General features: G+C 46.0%; 1 protein-coding gene across 1 annotated transcript; it reads right to left on the minus strand.

Annotated features, from left to right (window-relative positions):
- Positions 1 to 4,501: 4,501 nt before the first annotated feature.
- LOC132583227 (olfactory receptor 4N2-like) lies at positions 4,502 to 5,431 on the minus strand. Its single transcript, XM_060254896.1, has one exon. It carries the CDS (start codon positions 5,429 to 5,431, stop codon positions 4,502 to 4,504), a length of 930 nt encoding a protein of 309 aa, XP_060110879.1.
- Between the last annotated feature and the right edge of the window lie 10,894 nt (positions 5,432 to 16,325).

Consider the following 16,325-nt stretch of genomic DNA (forward strand, 5'->3'; position numbering starts at 1 on the left):
GCATGCCCCTCTTTCCAAGACTCACTCCTATAACTTGCCCGTCTTTATTTCCCGGGCTCAAGGTAGATTTTTGGGGAAACAAAGCATTGCCGATTGCTTTCAGGAGGCCAGGGGCAACGTAGGAACATGATTCTTTTCTTAATGAAATTGTGGATGGTAAGCCAAGGCAAAGTTTCTGAACTTCACAGTCACGATTCTCATTCCACTTGTACATTTCTGATGCAGGCACGTCCCAGACACTTGGACTTGGCAGCAGTGGTGGGAAGCTCTGTGAAGTGGCCACTGACTTAGGGCAAACCTGTAGGATTTTCAAGGCCAGAAGCATACAGAGGTGGTTTGCAAATTGCCCTCCTCTGCCACTGAGTAGCAACCCTGGACTTCCCATCTGTGAGCTAACTAGGGGACCTGGCAGCAGGTTTATTTTTAAAAGTTCTGTTAGGAGATCATGGATTTCCTACTGACGGTGTCAAATGTTTGGAATAAAGTGGTAGAGCAAATAAAACTTATATTCGATCTAACCATGCCAGTAGATTTTAAGTGTCTCTTATTTGATATTTGGCCTGGTAAGTTGGTGAGTAAATATTAGAAATCTTTCATCTCGACAATGTTGGAGATAGCTAAAAACTGGAAACCCCCGCGATTGAAATATGGTATGATAAGTTATGGGACCAGCAAGAAATGGGAAAGAAAATGGATAAAATGTGAGAATGTCTGCTAATCACCCTATTGGTTATAGGAAAAGGAAAGGAAAGGTCCCCTGTGCAAGCACCAGTCGTTTCCGACTCTGGGGTGACATTGCTTTCACAACGTTTTTACGGCAGACCTTTTTACGGGGTGGTTTGTCATTGCCTAGGCGGCCCCATGGCACAGAGTGGTAAAGCAGTTCAGTGGTCTGAACTCTCTGCTCATGACCTGAGTTCGATTCTGGTGGAAGCTGGATTCAGGTAGCCCCGGCCCAAGGTTGACTCAGCCTTCCATCCTTCCGAGGTCAGTAAAATGAGTACCCAGCTTGCTGGGGGGAAAGTGTAAAAGACTGGGGAAGGCAATGGCAACCCACCCCGTTAAAAAGTCTGCTGTGAAAACGTTGTGAAAGCAACGTCACCCCAGAGTTGGAAACGACTGGTGCTTGCACAGGGGACCTTTCCTTTCCTTGCCATTGCCTTCCCCAGTCATCTACACGTCCCCCCGAGCAAGCTGGATACTCATTTGACCGAACTTGGAAGGATGGAAGGCTGAGTCAACCTCAAGCCAGTTTATAAGTCTGGGCCAAAATGAGGGAGAAAGAACTCAGAAGTTTTTCCCATCCAACTAATTTACCTTTTAACATGTAACATGCATATAGTTTGCCATATAACATATGAATGTTACATGTTAAAAGGAAAAAACTTCTGAGAAAGAAATGCTTATAAACAATAGAGCAATTAGCAGACATTCCCACATTTTGACATGTTACTGTTTTATCGGTTTCGCATGCTCATGCTACCCTGATCAAAGGTTTGCTCAATTTGTTAATTTTACTATTCTGTCATTGGATTTTAATTTGTACCATTTTGCATTCTAAACCGCTGCCTACCAGCTTTATATAGCTCTGCTCACTGTACCTGATTCCTCGTCTGATGAAGCGTGCATGCACACATGAAAGCTTACATTCTGAATGAAACTTGGTTGGTCTTAAAGGTGCCATTTGACTCCTACTTTGTTCTACTGCTTCAGACCAACACGGCTGTCCACCTGGATCTTTCTAGCAGAAAAGGAAGACTGACCTACCCTTCCGTGCTCTGAGGGGAAGTGAGATCTCTCAGCCAGCTGTGACTGTTCATGGATTTCCAAGCTAAACTGTGTTGGGACAGAAAGCCCCACAATGGAAGAATGGACTTGCTCTATGGCTGGCCCTGGAAAAAAGATGAGCTCCAGCATTTGGGGACCTCATTTTCAAATGTTAGCAACCGAATCTGCCAGGAGTGAAAGCATCCCATGGGGGGGAGTGTGTGTGAGGGAATAAAATGACGCAGGATGACACTGGACTAGCTTTTCCCAGTGGAGTGTGTCATGGCTCATTCCCTCTGTGATAGGACTCTTCTGCCCCCACGTCCTTCTAGTGAGTGCACGAGGAAGCTGGGGTTTAGGGCTGCCAACCTCCAGGTGGTGTCTGGAGACCTTCAGATCTCCAAGTGACGGGAATCCATTCCACTGGAGGAAATGGCTGCCAGGGAAGGTGTTGCATTATGCCCCGCTGAAGTCCCTCCCCTCTCTAAACCACAGTCTCCTCTGTCTGCACCCCAAAAATCTCCAACTATTTCCCAACTCAGAGCTGGCAACCCTAGTGGGGTTTGAACTCCAGTTTCTACTCTGGTATCATCTAGACCACACTGATTATCTTGTAAGGATAACATTTGGTTGTCCTTCAGATCATTTCTCAGTCATGAGGTTTTTTTTTTTTTGAGCAGAAACACACAGGAAAGCAGTTCCGGCTGGCTTGGCACCAGAGGGTGTAGCCTAATATGCAAATGAGCTTCTGCTGGGCTTTTTCTACAGAAAGTCCTATGCTAAACAATGGTGATGTCAGGAGGTGTGGCCTAATATGACAATGAGTTCCTGCTGGGCTTTTTCTACAAAAAAGGCCCTGGTCATAAGTATACAATACAAAAATGTATTTATTTAGTTCAGTTAGTCCAAGGACTTCTCTGCAGTGGGGACAAAAGCAGCTTACAGAGTTCTCTGTGATTCCATTTTATCCTCTCAGTAACTCTCTGAGGTGGGTTATGCTGAGACTGCATGACTTTCCATGGCAGAGTGGGGATTCAAAGATGTCTCTCTAAGGTCCAGTCTGATACAGTTCTACATGATAGGTTTTCTCATCTGCCTATGCAGTTGTGCCGTTGTCCTTATTTGAGTAATGCAGTTGAGTCAATCACAAACCACATTTAAAGAGACCACACACCTTTTAAATGCCTTCACTCCATTGGGAAGGATAGGGGCACCTTCTTTGGGGGGGCTCACAGAACTGGACCCCCTGGTTCAATCCTTTTGAAACTTGGGGGGTCTTTTGAGGAGAGGCACTGAATGCTATGTTGCAAATTTGGTGTCTCTACTTCAACAAAACAGTGGCATAAGGGCAAAATTATATTTTGAAGTAATTGGGACACTGTAGGTATATCCCCCCCCCATTTGCTGCCATTTTGCCCCCCACTGGCCAGCTGAGCGGAGGAAGGGGAGTACTTGCAGGGTATAGAGGGTCACTCACTCCTGATGTGATGTTGGGTTGCCAGCCTTCAGGTGAGCCGGTAGCAGCAGATGAGAGCATGAGTTGATCCATGTTGTAAAGAGTAGAGCTGTGGCTCCATGTAGCGTCAGGAGAAAGAGGCTGAAGAGGTACTGATAAATGAAACTATGAGGATTCTTTTTAAAAACGGTTCCTTATTCTCTCCATATCGTCATGAGTGGAAAAGTAAGAGATTAAAAACTACACCCACATCTTTACTATGCCTATCTTGAAGAGACTGCTACTCTTAAAAGACTGTTGAGAGACTGTGTGGGGAAATTTCAAATGTTGAGTATTTTATGTTCCTTAGTTGTGTTGTATTTAGTTTGCAGTAAAAGAACGCATTTATGCACACTTTGTGTGAGAGTTTAATTGCTTCCAGTGGTTACTATATATTCCCTTGGAGAAAATGGCTGCTTTGAAGGGTGGACTCTAGGACTTTTTTTGTAGCAGGATCTCCTTTGCATATTAGGCCACACACCCCTGATGTAGCCAATCCTCCCCGAGCTTACAGTAGGCCCTGTACTAAGAGCCCTGGAAGCTCTTGGAGGATTGGCTACATCAGGGGTGTGTGGCCTAATATGCAAAGGAGTTCCTGCTACAAAAAAAGCCCAAGCGGACTCTATGGCATTGCATCATGCCGAGGCCCCTCCTTCCCAAACCCCTCCCTCTCCCAGCTCTTCCCTCAAAGTCTCCAGGTATTTTCCAACACAGACTTGCAAACCTCAGACATGAATATGGTGGATGTAGGTGGACTGTCTGGCATTACATCCCTACTGAGCTCTCCACACACTCCCAGGCTCCACCCCCAAAATTCCAGGAATGTCCCAACCCAGAGTCAGCAATTGTAACAAGAGAGTATTACTGTGCTCAGACCACACCAGGTTCTTAGTGTCATAGTGCATAGGTATTCTCAGGACTTTTTTGTAGCAGGAACTTCTTTGCATATTAGGCCACACCCATCTGATGTAGCCAATCCTCTAAGAGCTTACAGGGCTCTTCATGCAGGGCCTACTGTAAGCTCCAGGAGGATTGGCTACATCAGGGGGTGTGGCTTAATATTCAAAGGAGTTCCTCTACAAAAAAAAAAGCCCTGGGTATTCTTGATTACAGGCATGGAAGGTGTGTTCTCTATCAAGGATACTGATGGCATCTGGTGGAATTTGAGGCTGAAGCACAAGTCTCTGCTGAGAATGCCCAAGCAGAACTCTGGTCACCTAGAACTGGCACTATATCTCATCAACTCCTAGGTCTACATTTGCTCAACAGTCTCCACATGGCTTGTTTGATCTCTCTGTTCCTCAGAGTGTAGATCATGGGGTTCATCAAGGGGAAGACCACAGTGTGGAGAACAGCCATGACCTTGTCAAAAGGAAATTCCATGAACGGACGACAATAGATGTAGATGGCTGGTCCAAACATGATAACCACCATGATGATGTGGGTGATGCAAGTGGAGGCAGCTTTGCTCTTCCCTCGGCTCAAGCCTGTCCTCACCTTGACCAACAGGATCCCATAGGAGACAAGGAGGAGGATGAAACAGACCAGGATGGAAATGCCACTGTTCACAAACATGAAGAGCTCCAAGGTGTAGGTGTCCATGCAAGCCAATTTGACAATCTGAATAATGTCACAGAAGAAACTGTCTACCTTGTTGGGACCACAGAATGGAAGAGGGACAATAAAGAAGACTTGGATAATGGAGTGAAAAAATCCTAAGCACCAGGAAGCCACCACCATGACACTGCAGACTGGCCTGCTCACTACACTTGAGTAACGTAAGGGGTGGCAAATGGCCATGTACCGATCGATAGCCATGCTAATGAGAAGGAAGACTTCTGATCCTCCAAGAAAATGGAGGAAGAAGAGCTGGGCCATGCAGCCCTTGTAGGAGATGGTCTTGTGGCGGGAGAAGAAGTCGGCCAGCATCTTGGGAGGGGTGACGGAGCAGTAGCAGATATCCAGGAAGGCTAAGTTGGCCAAGAAGAAGTACATGGGGGAGGCCAAGCGAGGGTCACTCCGGATGGTCAAGATGATGAGGACATTTGCTGGGAGGACCAATGAGTAGAAGACAAGGAACAGGACAAAGAGGAGGAGCTGGACTCCTCTGGCCTGGGAGAGGCCCAGCAGTACAAACTCCTTCACTGCAGAATGATTCCCTTGCTGCATACCTGTTGTGGAAACATACCAGAGCTGGAAATAGGAGGAATACAATAGTTTTTTTAAAAAAGTACATTTCAAGTACACAATAGCGGCAAAGCAGGACTCTTACGGTTTTTGGAGCACAAACTCAATAAAATTCTTGTTTCAATTAATCGTTGGGAGCTCAATTTTGTCGATGTTTGAACTGAGAAAGAAACTAAATTGCCTTCCTTCTTGGTCTGAGTATACTCAGCTAACACACCTTTTAAACTCCCCAATGTCGTTAGCAGCTAAATTACGTCCTAAAACTGATTTTGAACGATTGGTGATGAATTTTAACCAAAACAGTAAACATACTATCTCTAAATTGTATTGCATGTTATTGTTAGATCATTTTAGACAACCGCCATCTTATGTTGTACGTTGGCATAGAGATTGTGATATGATTCTTGATGCAGACCATTGGGATTCTATATGGTCATCAGAAGCTTTTAACACCAATTCACTCAATACTTTGCAGTTAAATTTTAAAATACTTTTAAGGTGGTATTATACTCCTATACGTTTAGCACTTATTTTACCAGTAGGCTTCCCAACCCTCCCGCCCTGGCGGGGGACCCCAGGATTTCCACCCTCTTCCCCCGCTCCCCAAAAAAATGGAAGCGGGGGGAGAGGGGGGAAACGGCACCGAGCCGCCCGATCCTGGAGCCGGCGAGGCCGCCGCGCCGCTGCCACCCCCTCCCCGCCCACCGCAGTTGCTCCTCCGAGATGAGCCCAGGCTGAGCCCATCTTGGAGGAGCAGCCAAGAGGCGGCAGCAGTGCAGGGGAGGGCGAGGCAGGCCAGGAGCATGGCGAGCTGCGAATCCAGGCCCTTCTAGGACCCGGATTTGCGGCTCGCCATGCTCCGGGCCCGCCTCCACCCCCCCTCCGCTTCCATCCCAGAGGCGGAGCGGGCGAGGCCACCGCGCAGCTGCCGCCTCTTCTATGCTTGCCGTGGCTGCTCCTCCAAGATGGGCTCAGGCTGAGCCCATCTTGGAGGAGCAGCCACGGCGAGTGGAGAAGAGGCGGCAGCTGCGGGGCGGCTCGCCATGCTCCTCGGCGCCGTTTCCCCCCTCCCCCTAGCTCCACCCCAGTGTCTCCTGGCTCCACCCCCAAAGTCTCCTGGCTCCACCCCCAAAGTCCCCAGATATTTCTGGGGTTGGACTTGGCAACCCTATTTACCAGACTGTTCCCCTTTGTGTTGGAGAAGGTGTGGCCAGAAAGCTTCTTTTTTCCATTGTTGGTGGGAATGTGAGAAAGTCATAAGCTTCTGGAAATGTATTACCCAAAAGGTGTCAGAAATTACAGGTGTTCGCATTCCATATACTCCAGATTTCATATTATTGTATAACTGGTTAAATTCGAAAATTCCATCTAGGCATCGCTCATTGTTGGTAACTCTGCTGACAGCAGCGAAATCTGTCATAGCTACCACATGGAAAAGCCCTAATTATTTAAGTGTTGATCAATGGTTTTCCAAAATTTGGGGCCATATGGCCATGGAAAAAATTGCATCAGGTCTTAATTCTATAGATCCCTACATGGCCCATGAAAAGTTTATTGCAAATGGTTTCCGATAATTGAAAAGTTAGACAACGATCCTTGCTATGTAAATTCACTCTTGAAATGTGAGAGTTATAAATTTCTGTTACTAATGTAAATATGGTTAGTTTTGGGCAGGCCTTTTGGATGTAATTCGAAATATTTGATTACAATTTGTTTAGGGGGTTTTGAGGATATATGTACACATTTTTAAGAAGGATTCTTTTGACTATTTTGTATGTATACAATTTTATTTTTTTTAAAAAGTACACAATAGCTGATATTTGGGATAACATGATCTCATCAGATCATGAAAGCTAAGCAAGATTGATACTTGGAGACAACCAAGAAAGGCTGCGCTCACATGCACTAAATCATAGAATCATAGAGCTGGAAGGGATCTCCAGGGTCATCTAGTCCAATCCCCTGCACAATGCAGGAAACTCACAAATACCTTCCCCTAAATTCACAGGATCTTCATTGCTGTCAGATGGCCATCTAGCCTCTGTTCAAAAACCTCCAAGGAAGGAGTGCTCTCCCACCTCCTGAGGAAGCCTGTTCCACTGAGGAACCACTCTAACTGTCAGGAAGTTCTTCCTAACGTTGAGCCACAAACTCTTATGATTTAATTTCAACCCATTGGTTCTGGCCCTACCTTCTGGGGCCACAGAAAACATTTCCACATCACGCTCTACATATGACAGCCCTTCAAGTACTTGAAGATGGTGGTCATATCACCTCTCAGCCTCCTCCTCTCCAGGCTAAACTAAATAATGCGTTTTCAATCTACTTTCAATGTGCTTTCCAACTGGATTATACTTGTGTGAATTGGCAAAATCCAGTTGGAAAGGGCACTGAAAGTGAATTGAAAGTGCATTATTTAGTGAGTGTGATTGCAGCCAAAGACTCTGCAAAGGAAAGCATTGGTAAACCAGCTCTCCTTCTCACTTACCTTGAAAGCCTTTTGCTGGGGTTGCCATAAGCTGGCTGTGACCTCTTGGCACTAATATATATGCACTTCCAGTTTGGTGTAGCGGTTAAGTGTGTGGACTCTTATCTGGGAGAACCAGGTTTGATTCCCCACTCCTCCACTTGCAGTTGCTGGAATGGCCTTGGGTTAGCCATAACTCTCACAGAGCTGTCTTTGAAAGGGCAGTTTCTGGGAGAGCTCTCTCAGCCCCACCCACCTCACAGGGTGCCTGTTGTGTTTGGGGCGGGGGGAAGGTAAAAGAGATTGTGACCACTCTGGGATTCAGAGTATAGGGTGGGATATAAATCCAATTTCTTCTTCTTCTTCCCTGAATAATAGGATTTCCCAACTTTTTGTATTTTTTTCCTCTTAAGGCTTCTATACACACACACAAAGGAGAAAGAATGCTGGACCTCAAAAGAGGACCTTTTGGTTCAAATTCTGGCTCACCCATGAAGCTGACTAGGTATGGTCTATAAGGCTAAATTATCTCACAAGGTCATTATGAGTAATAAAAAGGGCTAGACCCCCGCTCATTTCCTTGGATGACACATGGAAGGGAACCACAACAGATACAGTGTCTAGAAGTCCAGATGCTCGTCAGACCAGACATGGGTGTTTCTCCTGCATGGCTCGTTATTGCTATAGCTCCTTCTGCCTTTTTAAATACAGCTAACATCTCTTCTGTTTCCCATAAGTCAACTGGTAGATATTTCATTCATGCTCTCCCTCACACGCACACCTTTTCAACCTGTTCAGGGCATTCTTGAACAGTTCCGCAGGGCCTGCAAAACAGCCCTCTTCCGGGTGGCATACAATTAATTGTTATCGGAATGCCTGTACACCCAAATCTCGAACACCAGATTATTTAATACTGGAATATTGAAGAATTGATCTAAGGAAGGCAGCATAGTACATACTGAAGTGAGTTTTATGTGTTTTTATGTATTTTATATGTATTTTAGGTATTTTATTGTATAATTATAATTATTAACGTATTATTAATGTATTTAAATTGATTTTGTTGGTTTTTATGTTGTAAGCCGCCCTGAGCCCACCTCGGTGGGGTAGGGCGGGATATAAATCGAATAAAATAAATAAATAAATAAATAAATAAATAAATTCTCCACTCCTCCATCTTATCATCACAACAACCTTGTGAGGTAGGGTAGGCGAAAGGAGTTCAACTGGCTGAAGATCAGCCAGGGAATTTCATGGCTAAGTAAGGATCAGCACCCAGGCCTTCCGAGGTATAGTCAGTAACCAAACGGATACACCATACTGGCACTTGGTTGGACTTCACCATCTTCTAAGAGCCAGCCTTTACATGGTTTTGAAACCAGGACATGACTTGCAATAGACAAAGAAGCAGAGTTGGGTGGGTGGTCTCTTTTATGACTTACTGAATGACAGTGTGGACTCATACCAGGATTTGTGCACATTTCTAAGTTAACAAACGCAAATACAAAACACTTTCCAGCCTCAACAGTCTTAGATGAAATATGCCAGTTCAGTTTTCACTGGTATTCAAGTCAAGGCCTTCAAAGGTGGTTCGTCATTTTCTTCCTCTGCTTAGCAACCCCAGCCTTCCTTAGTGGTCCCCAATCTGAGTACTAACCAAGGACTTGGCAATAAGGTTATTAAAATTCTCATCTGTTAGCAGATCACAGATTTCCCATTGATTCCTTTGAAGACCCATCAGGAAAGAAGGCGGTTTATGGCTCCAGGTCTTTTCCCTACCTTCCCCTACCATTATAAATGTTTATAGAAGTTTCCTGAGGCCCAAAGAGGAAGAACAAGCAGCCAGCCACCCTTTGATTATACTGGGATCCCATTCCGTATTGCTTGCATTCCAGTTGCTCTATTTACTCAGAAGCAGCTCCTACTTTCTGGATCCTGCCCCTTGAAGAGAACAGCTAGCAGTAGGTTTTTACTCAGCCTTCCATCCTTCCGAGGTTGGTAAAATGAATACCCAGCTTGCTGGGGGGGGGGGGGAAGTGTAGATCAGGGGTGGCCAACGGTAGCTCTCCAGATGTTTTTTGCCTACAACCCTCATCAGCCCCAGCCAGCATGGCCAATGGCTGGGGCTGACGGGAGTTGTAGGCAAAAAACATCAGGAGAGCTACCGTTGGCCACCCCTAGTGTAGATGACTGGGGAAGACAATGGCAAACCACCTCGTAAAAAGTCTGCCATGAAAACGTTGTGATGCGACGTCACCCTAGAGTCGGAAACAACTGGTGCTTGCACAGGGGACTACCTTTACTTTTTTCCTCCTCTACCCTAAAAAGTCTCAAAATGGCTTACAATTGCCTTCCCTTCCTCTCCCCACAGCAGTCTCCTTGTGAGGGAGGTGGGGCTGAGAGAGTTCTATGACTGGCCCGAGGTTAGTCAGCAGGCTTCATGTGGAGAAGTGGGGAATCAAACTCAGTTCTCTAGAGTCCACCATTCTTTACCACTTATACCACACTCAGTCTCAAACTGGGCCTTGCAAACCACTATATTTATTTTGTCCATCTTCCTCTCTTTTGGGAAATGCTTTGCTAAATAGCTTGGGCTATGGATTGCTAGAGAGCCACCTTAGGAGTGGATGAGGAAAAGGAAGGGGTCATTTCATAGAAGAAGTGCCAGAGCAAATTAGCACAACTAATTTGCATATACCACACACCCCTGACATCACCAGAAGATGTACTAAATTATATCCACTCAGTATCTATCTTAAAATGCTTCTTGAATTATAATGGTCATAATCAAACCCTCCTCCCATCATACTTTTAACATTGCTTTCTCCTCTGTGGCCACAGTGGCACGAGGAAGATTTCCATCCGTCTGCTTGATATGTTTTGGATATTAGAAAGTTTGTCAGATCTTTGAATTCAGCAAAATTCTCAGAGGGGTTTGAAAAATGGAGCCCCAAAGCAAGGGAGTTTTTTGAGGGGGTGGGGAGAGAAAACCGAGCACAATAAAACTTAAGAGGTTCTGGAGCTCCGCTCCTGTGAGCTCCTGCCCAAAATGAGGCATGGGAAAAGGTAAAAATAATTAAAGATACAAATGTTTGGGGTTCACTCCCTGCTCAGAACTTATAGAGATTAAATCTCCGAGTGAGGGGCATTTTGCCTCTAAGGCATGAATTCTGAGGAGCCAGGAAGGGAACAGAAGGCTGCTAAATTCTGTGCTGGAAGACAGGTATAGTACCTTCACACTGAGAAAAATGTTGCCAGCAATAAATTCCATCAGGTTTTCTAGCCTGACCAGGGCTTTGCTCTACTCAAAACCAGCATACACTTTATTTATTAGATAAATTTGTGTCCTGGTAAGAACAACTAGTTTATGTAACCAGGAACCATCCTGTTTAGAAGCACTCTACCTTTACCCATCAGACGCGGGTGATGAACAGCGGGAGTTGTCCTTCTCTTTGCCTGCAAGAAGTTCTGAAGCCACACAGGACAGCTGGCCAGGAAGTCCATCACAGAGCAAATTTTAGCAGATGCAGCTTTCCATGAAGGGTTGAGAAAAGGTGTATGATTTGTAGGTACCCAGTTTGGTGTAGTGGTTAAGCGTGCGGACTCTTATCTGGGAGAACCGGGTTTGATTCCCCACTCCTCCACTTGTAGCTGCTGGAATGGCCTTGGGTCAGCCATAGCTCTGGCAGAGGTCGTCCTTGAAAGGTCAGCTTCTGGGAGAGAGCTCTCAACCCCACCTACCTCACAGGCAGTGTTCCCTCTAAGCTGAGTTAGTCTGAGCTAGCTCACAGTTCCTTAGCCTCCAGCTCACACATTTTTGTCTTAGCTCAGGAAAAATGGTCCCAGAGCAAACTAATTTATGCAGTAGCTCACAACTTGAATGCCAGTAGCTCATTAAGCAGAATTTTTGCTCACAAGACTCCACAGCTTAGAGGGAACATTGCTCGCAGGGTGTCTGTTGTGGGGGATGAAGGTATAGGATATTGTGAGCCATTCTGAGATCCTGAGATTCAGAGTGGAGGGTGGAAAATAAACCCAATATCTTCATCTTCTTCTCTCCAGCATCTGGTCACCTGTGTGGGAGATCCTGCAGGAAATGTGCCTCTCCCTTGGACTTCCATGTGAGTGATGGGACTGAAGTCTTCTGAAGGAGACCAAGCAAGAACAAAACATCTCAGCCTGGCATGAGCAGCACCCTAGAGTAGACCCAATGAACAAGGCTTGGTTTGAGGGGGGCCAACCACTCATAATGAAGGAAAACCAGAAAGTTTAAGGGGGGATCCTTTGCAGAGAGGAAATATTCTAGAAGTTGTTGCCAGTGAAAGGCATTGTGGTATAGTTCCAAATCAATGTGTTCTGAGGAGAAAATAATAGGGAATCATGTCACATCAGAACACTTTTTCCAGTTATCCAAAACTACCTGGTGCTCGTTCAAAAGACCCATATCTCAGAGAATAGGAAGATAGTATTTGGTGTCTGTGATGGGGAAGGGCTTTAAGAGCCCCAGATTCTAATGTCACACACTTCCGTTTGCCGGGTTGACTTTAGACACCCAGTAAGAAGAAGGGAAGGCGGCGAACTTATAAGGAGATAAGAAAGACTGACCTACCTGTCAGTGCTTTGATGAGAAAAGAGAGGTCCTCAGCTATCACAAATCCCATCATGAAATTGTCTCTGGCCTTTTAGGAAAGCCCCACAACAGAACAGACATGCTTGACGGCTGGGTTGGAAGAATGCCCAGCCCAGTATTCAGGGACCTTGTTTAAAATAAAAAGTTAGCAGCAGCTGAACAGGGAGGAGGGAAGAGAGGAGAATGAACCGGCTATTCCCAGTTCAATGTAGAATGGCCCAATTACTTGAGTCACCTGTGATATGACTCCCTCCCCCTAATTCTTCTAGCAAAAAGGTGTTTTTGTTTCATGAAAAGGGGGACGGGGGGTCTGAACACTGGCTTTTGCACCAGTGTCTTCAAGAACACATCAGTAGGCTTGTCAAGTCCAGGCTGAATCTCAGAGTCTCAGAGCGGCTTACAATCTCCATTACCTTCCTCCCTCCTCCCCCTCCGCAACAGACACCCTGTGAGGTAGGTGAGGCTGAGAGAGCTCTCACAGAAGCTGCCCTTTCAAGGACAACTCTGCGAGAGTTAAGGCTGACCCAAGGCCATTCCAGCAGCTGCAAATGGAGCTGTGGGGAATCGGTTCTCCCAGATAAGAATCCGCACACTTAACCACTACACCAAACTGGCTCCTTATGGCGGAGGGGGCTCAGTGGGGTACAATGCCATCCAGTTCACACACTCAAAAGCTGCCATTTCCTCCCCGAGAACTGATTTCTGTAGTCTAGAGATGAGCTGTAATTTCAGGAGACCTCAAGATCCCACCTGGAGACTTGCCACTCTACATATTCGATTGCTTGTAATAGTAACACATGATGGCCCTTAAATGTTTGAATTATTTTTATGCATGTGTGCATGTGCGCCTGGAAGTCATGGCAATCTTTGGTGACTGACCCCCACTGGGGGGCCTGGAGGATATTCAGGGAGGTGGCTGAATAAAGCCTGACCCTGTACTCCCAGCTACATGTATTCCAAGGAGGTCTCCCATCCAAGTATTTGCCAGTCTGCCCTGCTTAGCTTCTCAGATCTGACGAGATCAGGCTTGCCTGGGCTATTCCAGGGCAGGGCAGAACACAGGGCCCTTGAAATCACTTCACAATCATATTTCAGCAGCCAGTATCATAATGCCCCTGTCTCAATCAACAATGCGGCCTCATTTGGAGCACTGTGTGCATTCTGGTCACCGCACCTCAAAAAAAGATATTAAAGCATTGGGAAAAGTCCAGAAAAGGGCAACTAGAATGATTAAAGGGTTGGAACACTTTCCTCATAAAGAAAGGTTGAAACGCTTGCGGCTCTTTAGCTTGGAGAAACGTCGACTGCGGGGTGACATGATATGCATGGGATGGAGAAAGTAGAGAAAGAAGTACTTTTCTCTCTCTCACACAATACGAGAACTCATGGACATTCAATGAAATTGCTGAGAATGGTTAGAGCAGAAAAAAGGAAGTACTTCTTCACCCAAAGGGCGATTAACACGTGAAATTTACTGCCACAGGAGGTGGCGGCGGCTGCAAGCACAGACAGCTTCAAGAGGCGATTTGATAAACATATGGAGCAGAGGTCCATCAGTGGCTATTAGTCACAGCATATTGTTGGAACTCTCTGCCTGGGCAAATGATGCTCTTGGTGCTTGGGAGGGGTGACAGTGTGAGGACTTCTAGTGTCCTGGCCCCACTGATGGATCTCCTGATGGTACTTGGGTTTTTTGGCCATTGTGTGACACAGAGTGTTAGACTGGATGGGCCATTGGCCTGATCCAACATGGCTGCCTGGCCTGAATACACACAAAACAGGCATGGACTTTAAGATCATATCCCATTGCTTTGGCAAAACAGGGCAATCTAGCTCCTTATTTAGGGTTGCCAAGTCCCTCCACCACTGTGGTGGGGGACTTCTCACATGTGTGTTTTGCACACACGTGGCATGATAATGTTAGATGGAGGTGACATTGTGAGCCGCCCTGAGCCACTTCGGTGGGAAGGGCAGGATATAAATCAAAATATAAATAAATAAACATCATCACACCGGGCACATTGCATGGGGGATGCTCTAGGAATCGTGATAAAACTCTATGGTACCTAGAGTGTCCCCAGTGCATTGCATCCAGCGTGACATCACTTCTGGGTGATGTCATCATGCTGTGCAGCAACAGGGTTCCTTGGGGTGGGCATTCCCCGGGCAGCCTCTTCCCTGCCAGCAGGTTGAGGCTCCCCAAACCAGAGGATCCCCCGCCCCTGGCAGGAGCATGGTAGCCCTATCATTATTCCATACATTCCTGAGACGTTTCATATTATATTTATTAACTAACATCAAATATCTATAAACAAATTTTAGGTTTTATCTTCTGCATTAGGGTCTCCTGGAGCAGAGTGGACTCTGAAACACTTAATGCCTCAGGGTCATATTTAAATACCAGTAGATGTTGCAATTGTAAATACTGCCATTCAACAGACATTGCCAAGTCACATCTAGACCTCAGGTGAGAAAATGAGAAACATTCATCATCACAGTCTACCAATGGGTCCCGTGTAAAAAATCTCTCTATAAGTGCAAACCTTCCATTTTAAAAAAATCTTCCCGATTTTTAGGTCTGGGTTAATATAGCATGTGGAAATGGATCAAATGGATATTGTTGTGACTTTATGCACCATTGTTGTCTAGCTGCAGAAACTTCAGGAGGAATGGGATTCACTCTACCAGTTGCAGAGGCATTCCACTTAGAGAGGGACATCAGACTCTTTTGGGCTGTATTAACAGAAATACAGTGTCCAGATCATGCGAAGTGATGGTATTGCTTTACTCTGCTCTGGTAAGACCTCACTTGGAGTATTGTGTTCAGATTTGGGCACCACATTTTAAAGATATAGCGGGGTGGCCAACGGTAGCTCTCCAGATGTTTTTTGCCTACAACTCCCATCAGCCCCAGCCATTGGCCATGCTGGCTGGGGCTGATGGGAGCTGTAGGCAAAAAACATCTGGAGAGCTACCGTTGGCCACCCCTGAGATATAGACATGCTGGAACGGTCCAGAGGAGGGCAATGAAGATGGTGAGAGGTCTGGAGATCAAGTCCTATGAAGAAAGGTTGAAGGAGCTGGGCATGTTTAACTTGGAGAGGAGGCGGCTGAGGGGTGACATGACCACTATATTCAAGTACTTGAAGGGCTGTAATATTGAGGATGGTATGGAATTATTTTCTGTGGCCCCAGAAGGTAGGACCAGAACCAGTGGGTTGAAATTAAATCAGAAGAGTTTCCGGCTCAACATTAAGAAGAACTTCCTGACCGTTAGAGCGGTTCCTCAGTGGAACAGGCTTCCTCAGGAGATGGTGGGCTCTCCTTCCTTGGAAGTTTTTAAACAGAGGCTAGATGGCCATCTGACAGCAGTGCAGATCCTGTGACTTTAAGGGGAAGTGTTTGTAAATTTCCTGCATTGTGCAGGGGGTTGGACTAGATGACCCTGGAGGTCCCTTCCAACTCTATGATTCTAAGAAATCTCCAAAAGAGTTCAAGACAGACAGAGGCTTTACTGTTCTTCCAGGGCTAAGCTCTGCTGCAAGGCTGAGCAAGACGTCAGGCCAATTCCATTGCACAATACATAATCACAGCTGGCCTTTGCCATTCAGCACATGCCAAGGACTGCAATGCCCAGTATATAAGCAGAAGATCTAAACAGGAGGGCAGTACTGGAGCAAATCTTTTCCTCCTTAGCTGGAAAGCCATGCTGGACTTCATATGACCTGTTGTCCTGGCTGTGTATTTCTCATGAGGCCCTCAGCTGTGCAGTGTCCATG

Source organism: Heteronotia binoei, chromosome 15 (assembly GCF_032191835.1).
Source record: "Heteronotia binoei isolate CCM8104 ecotype False Entrance Well chromosome 15, APGP_CSIRO_Hbin_v1, whole genome shotgun sequence".
Lineage (NCBI taxonomy): Eukaryota > Metazoa > Chordata > Lepidosauria > Squamata > Gekkonidae > Heteronotia > Heteronotia binoei.

Coding starts and splice junctions, on each gene's coding strand:
- LOC132583227 (XM_060254896.1), bottom strand. CDS start 5,431: ATGCAGCAAGGGAATCATTCTGCAGTGAAGGAGTTTGTACTGCTGGGC.